General features: G+C 38.5%; 1 protein-coding gene across 2 annotated transcripts; it reads left to right on the top strand.

The window, feature by feature from the left end:
- Nucleotides 1-3,244: 3,244 nt before the first annotated feature.
- On the top strand, nucleotides 3,245-8,770 carry LOC109166246 (putative late blight resistance protein homolog R1A-4). Of its 2 annotated transcripts, XR_002051624.1 has the most exons (4): nucleotides 3,245-5,801; nucleotides 5,961-6,052; nucleotides 6,383-6,563; nucleotides 6,773-8,770. XR_002051624.1 is itself a non-coding variant. In XM_019315169.1 (3 exons), the coding sequence occupies exons 1-3, from the start codon at nucleotides 3,273-3,275 to the stop codon at nucleotides 6,414-6,416; spliced, it is 2,655 nt and encodes an 884-aa protein (XP_019170714.1). In that variant the 5' UTR covers nucleotides 3,245-3,272; the 3' UTR covers nucleotides 6,417-6,621. The 2 variants fall into 2 exon arrangements, 1 of the variants encoding a protein (XP_019170714.1); XM_019315169.1 differs by lacking the exon at nucleotides 6,773-8,770 and having other exon boundaries at nucleotides 6,383-6,621.
- The last annotated feature ends 236 nt before the right edge of the window (nucleotides 8,771-9,006 follow it).

Here is a 9,006-nt window from a genome sequence, read left to right on the forward strand (position 1 = left end):
GGTTGATATCTTGGGTACAGTTCTTAGTATGTACGAGTCTTGAGTATTGTCATGTGGGTTAAGTTGGTATCTCATTGGCCTAGGATGAGGTTTGTATGATCCCATAAGAATCTCTTGGTTGTGTTGTTTACCAATTGCTATTGATGGTTTATGATTGATTGTGTGCTCTCTTGATGGTCTCCTTGATATGTGTTAATGTGAATTGATTGTTGTTGATTATTGAGTGGTGGCCACTACTGTTGTTTGTGCATGTTGTTGGATGATGTTTCACTGATTGGTTGTGATCAATCGAGTATGATGATGAGATGTGATATGTTGGAGGATATTAACTATGTTGGCGGTTGACACATAGTGTCTTGTCCTTGTGCTGCGGTACAGGCTTAGTGGTGACTGTGCTAAAGGCACACACCCACATTCGACTTGCTTGCCGTTAAGCATGAGTCAGGTTATAAGTGCTGCAGGGCCATGTCAGAGCTACATGCGTTGACCCCTTGGCAATGGAACTGAAGGTTCGGGTCATGTGAATGGCTCTGCGGTGCTATCAGATTGGTGGGCACTAATGTGGAGGTTTATTGGTGGGGGGCATGCGTGCTCCAGAGGAATAAGGGAGGCGATATAAGGGTGGCCTGGAGGTACAAGTTGGAACGATATAAGGATGGCGAGGAGTAAGGTTGGAGCTTGGTATAAGGTTGGGGCACAAATGCGTGTCGTTGTTGTTGTTTGATTGACTGTGATGATAAGTGGTTGTTGATATGGTTTGATATTGTTGAGTATCGTTATTATGTCGTCTTGTGACATTAGGATGCATGCTACTATCTTTACGATTTATTTATATTATATTGTTGAATCTGCTACTGCATACTGAGTCTTGTTCTTGGATTTAAATTAGAGTTCCTTAGGATTATATATGTATTCCGGTTCCAAAATGGTTTTCCTTATATCTACCTATATTGTACTTAACGCGTGGGAGTGGGTAACCAGCATTATTCGCTGAACATATATTATTTGGCTTTCAGGTACAGATGAGTAGCTTCGGAGCGCGCTAGTTAGATTCGTGGATTTAGTTTAGGTAGCACTAACTTTTGATGAGATGGCCTGCTTGCCTTGAGTTGTATTGGGATGTTACTTATAGTTTATGCTTTGTTGGTTAGTATAGCCTGTGCAACTGAGTTCTCTAGCTTAGATGTGGCATAGCACCCCGACTATTATGCTTGGTTTATGCTCTGTTTGGAAATTTATAATAGAATTGCCTTTGATATATAAGTTTTAAAAGTTTTAAAAATTAGGGGTGTTACATAAACCCTCCTAAATTATATAAAACCATCAAAGTCGATGATTAAATTGAACACAAAATGTCATTTAAGATTAAATTAAGTAAAATCACTATAGTCGAGAACTATATTAGATATTAACTCCTAAAAATTCAATAACTATGAGTATCACGAAGACAAACTTCTGTATATATCGTAGTCAACGATAGCTACCTTCATCAACAATTCAACATTTGGGACAAATGTTGACCTCCTTCGTTAACCTCGAACGACAATTTATTTCATAGATCAGGGTTGGCATAGCATTATAAACTATGGATCAAAACGACGAGGTATATAATATAATTCATATTTGTAAAGTACATAATTTTATAACACAAGACAAATAAAATTACAACATAAGACACATACACATGTTATGCATTTACTTATTTTTCAAATCTGATTTAGGTATATAATTTGTATTCATAGATACAGAATTTCACAACCCAAAATACATAAATTCGTAACATAAAACAATTACTAATTTGTTTCAGGTACATAATTTATATTCATAAAATATAATACTATGATCAACCGAACACTGTGAACCCTCATCCATGGTATAAGACTATAAGGATCGCTCTAGAACGAAGGCGGCTATGAGCGTATGACCAAAGAATATTCTTTAAGAAATTTATTTAATATATGTACCTAATTACTTGTACTTTTATTATTTCAAGTGGCCAAGTGGGTATGAAATCCGTGAAGGAAATAAAGTGGAAATAGAAAAAGATTGGTCGGTGAAGGATATGATTTCGACGACTCAACAAGCCCCAATTATTGACCTGTGCTGGTTGATCCAATGAATTTGTAAATAGAAAATGATAGAAATACGGGTCAAATAAGCCATTGAATTGTACATAATAATGTAATCAGGTCGATGAACCTAAAAAAGTTATAATTGGATCCCTAAACCAATCAATTCTATATAATTAATCCAATTTATAGATTTTAGATTTCTAGCAAGTCATTCCTAATTTAAAATATTATTTAAAATTATTATTTAAAAAAAGATGGTCAGAGACGAAGAAATTTTCTTCGTCTCCATGGCTGGAGACGAAGAAACTCTTGAGTCCCACCACATAGTCTTGCGCAGTCACGGGCCTATACACAGAGCCTTGTGCTCTGTTGATACAGGCCTTGCGTCAGGCCAAACTCATGGGCCTGTGTGGCTTGTGGAATTCGGAAACTTGGTTCGATTGTGTCTAAATGTTAATGTGATATGTGTACAATTAAACCATTTTTAATATAAAGCATGATCTATCATTTTACTACGTGTGATTTGGGCATAATTTGTTACGGTTCTTGTGTTGGGTTTAAATGACAAATGTTGCTTATGAGTATGGTTTGGGAGGATTTGTTTCATCATTATGGCAAATGTAGTGTTTGAGGATTCTAGTTTTATCTTGTTTTAATAGAATCCTTTTGTTTATTCTGCTGCGTAACCTTGTAATCTATCTAAGCTCTAGTGTTAAAAAAACGGGGTGTTACACCTGCTCTGTCCATTTACTCTGTCAACAGCGATGGCCATCTCCAGTCACCAGAGATGGCCATCTCCAGTCACCAAAGATGGCCACGCCTTCTTCGACGACGTTTTGGTCTTCGTTGTAAATTTTTATTGCTGGAATTTAAGTGACCTGGTATTACAGGTCACTAATAGGTAAATGAGTCTTAATGAACTAATTTGACTTGTTTATGTACCTAATTGCAACTTTAAAAAGTTTGAGCACCTAATTGACTTTTGATGTAAAGTTTGATGGCCTAATTGTTACTTTTCTCATAATACTTCAATGTGCACCGTACCATTGGTGGAGACAAAGTTTTACAGATGAGAGAAATTAAAACAATATTTTAAGAAGCAGATCAGACCACCTTCATCATCTTTTTATGCAATGTTTGGAGGGTTGTGGCCAGACCCACTCAATACAGATCTGAATAATTTGAGAGAGAGAGAGAGAGATGGCATCTGTTGCTTTGACTTCTCTCAGTGCAACAATGAAGTTGGAGTTTCTGCAACCCAATAATCCAAGGGTTCCTCTTGATGATGAAGCATCCATATCAATCAATTCTTTGTTTGAAAAGATTTCATCTTTGCAAGCTTTTGTGCACGAGAAATCTGGGGGTGGCCCTGCAACCAGAGATTTGGAGATGGAGATCAGAGACTTCGCACTGGAAGCCGAAGATCAAATCGAAATACAACTAAGCAACTTTCTTCTGGCCAAGAACGCAGAGGACCAACAAAAAGCTTCTCAGCAACTCCACCACATCTTGAGAGAAGCGGCAGAAAACGCAGCAGAGTTGCTGAAACATAGTAGCAGCATAAGCAAAGAAGCAGTGAAGAATGAAAGTGAAGGAGCACTGATTCCTTGGATAAAACATTCTCCGGTGATGCTTGAGGGGGGCACAATGGTGGGTCGTCAACGTGATCATATGCTGATAGTGGATAAACTCATCGCCTATGAATACGGGGAATTTAGATTCAAAGTAATCACAATTCTTGGTATGACCGGTATAGGAAAAACAACTTTAGCTACAAGTGTCTATAATAATCCAAAGGTTGCATTACACTTCGATGTACGAGGTTGGGTTACCATGACTGGGGAATACAACAAGACCCAAACACTACACGACCTTCTTTGGACACTAACAAAGGAGACAAACATTCCTGATGATGATGATGTAGCAGCTAGGCAGGTATACAACTTCTTGAGAGGTAAGAGGTTTCTAATTGTTTTGGATAACTTATGCAACACTCAAGCTTGGTATGATATAAGAGGATATCTTCCTGTTGGAGATCATAATGGAAGTCGCCTAGTGCAAACCACTACGCATTTAAGGAGGGATTCTGGTGAGGAATATTGCCACCCAAGTTTCTATGTCCATCACATGTCTTTGCTAAATTCAGAAGAAAGTTGGGAATTATTTAGCAATAACCCTTTTTTGGAACTACATATGGCATCTAAATTTAAAAAAATTAGGAGCCAAATTGTAGAGACATGTGAAGGATTGCCGCACTCAATACTTGTAGTTGCAGAACGTCTATCTAAGTGTGACAACATAAAACAAGAATGGAAGAAGGTTCAAAAGGAAATAGAGTTGCTTGGGGTTCTAGATAGCAACGCACTCACCCTCACTTACAATCAATTGCTAGAACATTTAAAAGTTTGCTTTCTATATTTTGGAGTCTTTCCAAAACGTAGTGCAATCAAAGTGAAACTACTTATTAGGTTATGGATTGCTGAGGGATTTATTAAGCCATTGGAGTGTAAGGAGTTAGAAAGTCGAGCTTATGAGTATTTACAAGAGTTCATTGATAGAAGTCTTATTCTATTTGACAATTGGAGTTCTTCTGGAAAAATTAAGAATTGTAGGATGCATAGTGCCTTGCATAGCTTTTGCGTAAGAGAAGCTCAGAAAGAGGGCATTTTATGTGCTTTAAATACTCGGCAACTTCCACTAGGGCCATTTAGCATGTTTGCAAATTCATGCCGCTGGTTAAGTTTATACACACATAAATTTGACTATTATGTGTTGTTTAAAACAAACAACCCTCGTTCCATTTTCTTCTTTCAAGAAGATGCTGAAATATTTGTATCTTTCAAGTTGCTTAGAGTTTTGGCTTTTGTTCCATCTTCATTTCTTCAAGGAGTGCCAACACGCTTACAGGATTTAGTTTTTTTGAGATACCTATCTGTATCTGAATGGTTTGAGGGTCTTGAGTACGTAGTGTCAACCAATCGAAACTTGCAGACACTAGTTGTTTCTAGTAAAGAATCCCAACTTGGAACACCTACTATTCATTTGCCTTCAACAATTTGGGAGTCACCGCAGTTACAACATCTTAAACTTGACAAATCGTATGTGATTGATCCTCCAAGCATGGATAAAGATAATATGCTAACATTATCTTGGGTGTGTCCAACTCATTGCAGAACAAGAGTATATTGCAGGTTTCCGAACATTAAAAATTTGAAAATATTTGTATCCCGCAACAATCCAATTATTTTGGATAATCTTGAATATTTGAAACGACTTGAGAGGCTAGCAATTTCAGTTTCGTTAGACGATGTTGTAACCCTTCCAAAATCATATGTATTTCCTTCACAACTAAAGAAGTTGAGCTTGAATGGTATTAACCTTTCGAATAGCTATTTAACGGTAATTGGCATGTTACCTAAGCTTGAATTTCTCAAGTTGAAAAATGTGTTTCATGGGAAAGTATGGGAAGTAGAAGCAAGAGGATTTCCTAAATTACAATTCTTGCTTCTCGAAGATAAAACGCTCAAGCGATGGAGAGCTGATGAATATTCGTTTCTTTGGCTTGAGCGCTTAGTCCTAAGATTTTGTTATTGTTTGGAAAGTATCCCTCATACTATGGAACATATTTGGTTCTTGAAGTCAATTGAGTTCCAGCAGTGTTGTCCTTCCGTTGTCAATTCTGCAGAGGATCTCCAACGTAAAAGAAACAGACTAGGCCAAGCTTTTGAGGTTAGAATTGAAGCTATTTTTAGGTTAGAAGCTGCGTAGTATAATTTTCTTTACATGTGTTTAGCCTTGTAGTCATCCTTAGCTTCATTAATATATATCTCATTTCACTTTAATTTCTTCATTCTTAATTTGCATTCTGTTTTTCATTTATATATATAGATCATAATCGTGGGACCTGAATATGATGATGAACCAGATGTAGACACACTGAAGTGTCTATGTATGCCTTCAATGCTGAAAGACAAGCTAAGGTATATATACATGGATGCTAGAATTGAATTGAATGACAAATTAATTGGTTACCAACTATATATATTCTTAATATTTATTTATTTATTGCATCCTATTTATTATGTTATTTTTCCTTTCTTTGGGAAGAATGTTTTTATTACTTTGGAGTCCCCCCTATTTTCTGTATGTAATGTAATCTTCTATTTAAGCAAAGCAAATTTTGTATGAATTGAAGAAGATCAGATGATAGCTTTTGATTATCAATTGAAGTCTTGAATTTTAAGTTATATATGTACGTGATCTGATCTGATCCTTTTTTATTTTCTCTCTTTATATGTTCTGCATCTAAGGGAATATTTGGGAAGAATACTTCAAGTTGAATAATCAAATACAAGGAAGAGTACAATGGAGCAAAGATGATGACCACTACTATGAAACTAATCTAGATTTCGAACATGCATGCCACACACATACGAGTATTGGTTACTAACTATTTCTAGTTGCTTGGTTGGCGAATAGTACTTTTGAATTGTGAGTATATGTTATTTTATACATTTCGCATGTGAAAATATTTTTGTTAAAGTATTTGTTGGAGGATAAAAACATTGATATAAACCAATGTATCTTCATCAATAATATCACTTTTCCTTCTCTACTTCTCGATCCTTCATCTTCATCTTCTCAGCACCACTTCTCTCTCTGCTTCTCATTAATGTAAACCTTTTCCAATATGGTATCAGAGCGGCGATCCTACGCCACCGCCGCTTCTAGTGTCGCCGGCGTGAATCAAGAGACCACTCCGGTCGCACAATCTCCAGCCACACAGTCTCCAGTCATGCGATTCCCTACTCGTGTTGGTCCAGAGTTAGTTCCGCAGAGGAACTCGATCAACCGTGTTCGCGCATCGCCCAGCAATCCACAGAGGATTATTGTTACGCAGAGTAACAACAATGCCGACGCACCAGTCTGATTAGCATCACCAAGGATTTCGCAGAGGAATCTGAGTTCGGAGCAGCGGACTTCCATAGCCGATCCGCAGCGGAAGGCGATCCACGGAGTTTGTCCGTTGTTCCCGGTCATTCAATCACCAGTTCAGGTTCAGATGACCTCCACAGCCGTTCCGCAGCGGAAGGAAGGAGTTCTTAGCCAAAAACAGATGGAACAATCCTCCGATTCAGCCACAGCGGTTGTGTCTTTCGATCCGAAATTCGTTCGGAGAGAAACAGAGAAGAGCATCACCGGAGTTGGAGCAGAGGAAGCGGCGTTGCTGGAGACAGAACTCAAGGACGCCGTTTCTCTGTCTCGCCGTCGCCTTCGAGCCAATGCCGCCACCGGTGAGGAGACGGCGCCGGGAGTGGAGCCGCAGAAGATGTGGCGGGAGATAACAGCTCAGAATTTGTTGAAAGTTTTTAACAATTTTAAGTTCGTTTTGAACGAGCATTCAATTCGTGACTTGATTGTGGCTGCCGATGCTAATGCATCTAAATTGAGCTGAAACATTGCTGCAGAGTGCAGTGTCGTTTTTTATAAGGAGTCTAAGCAGGTTTCCTATGATGTTATTAGGGATGAGAATGGAAACGTTAAATTTGATTGCTCAGCTATTGGTAAGCAGTTTACTGCTGAAAAAATATCTTCTCAGGTCGTGAGAAAGCTTGTGGATGATGCATCCAAGTTTTTGATTGACAAAGTTTCCAAAGTTGTAGTCACAGTTCTGGTACATGGACGGTCAATAGTGGAATCCACTTTAGGGCGTTCTGCAAGGCCTGGTAATGGGACCATTGAGGATGGTAATGGAGTCAAGTGTAATATGGATGATATACCATCATCAGAGGGTGGTGAGAATTACCGAGCTGCTGCTTTGGCAAATGAAGGATTTGTAAAAGGTTCTAGAATTAATGGATATAATGAGGTTTCTGTGGATCCATCTAAAAATGAAAAGGAAGAGGGTGAGTTATCACCAAATGGTGATTTTGAAGATGGTGGAGATGCTGATGATGAGGATAGCGATAATGCATTTGTGGCTAGTGATGATGTTTCTGGCAGTGAATCTGCTGCAGACGAGTGCTCAAGAGAAGAGCCTGAAGAAGAGGAAGATGCAGAACAAGATGAAGTTGATGGAAAAACATAGAGTGAAGGTGAGGCTGAGGGCACAAATGATGCACATTTCGTTGGAGATGGCTCATCATTGCCCTTAGCCGACCGTTGTTTGCTTGCTTCAAAGCCTTTAACAAAGCATGTGGTGGCTGCACCTGCACCATGTAAGGGTGCAAAGAAGTGTCTGCGTGTCTTTTATGGAAATGACTCGTTTTATGTGTTTTTTAGACTTCACCAAATACTGTATGAGAGGCTATTGTTGGCAAAGCTCAACTCATCATCACCTGATTCAAAGTGTAAAGCTGGAAAACCTGCTGACATTTTTCCTCCGGAGGGACAAGAAGGTTTCTGCTGGTGTGCTTGTTTTTGCAACTGCTATCTGGGATTGAAATCAATACAGATTTAGCTAGACTTCGAGACATTGCATCTGGGAAAGACTTGAAGACGTTCCTTGGAGTTATTGCTGTTATGGTTGCCGCTAGGGAAGGCCATGCTGACACCATTTTTGTTCTTTTGTATCTAAGCTGGACGTGTAGGATCTACACGCTCCACAGGGGTGTTGGAGGATAAAAATAATAATATCCTCCCTTCCTCTTTTATTCTTTTATTTTCCCATATATAAACCAATGTATCTTCATCAATAATATCACTTTTCCTTCTCTGCTTCTCAATCCTTCTTCTTCATCATCTTCTCAGCACCGCTTCTCTCTCTGCTTCTCACTAATGTAAACCTTTTCTAATAGTATTGTAATATTTAGTCATATATGTGTGAAACTTTATAGTAGTCAGTAGAGTTAGTTGTTGAAATTAATTATGTATGTGACCTGGGGTGGAGCCACTGTACTATATAGGCAGTGGGGCAGCTGCCCCTCCCCCACCT

This window comes from Ipomoea nil, unplaced genomic scaffold (assembly GCF_001879475.1).
Source record: "Ipomoea nil cultivar Tokyo-kokei standard unplaced genomic scaffold, Asagao_1.1 scaffold3087, whole genome shotgun sequence".
Lineage (NCBI taxonomy): Eukaryota > Viridiplantae > Streptophyta > Magnoliopsida > Solanales > Convolvulaceae > Ipomoea > Ipomoea nil.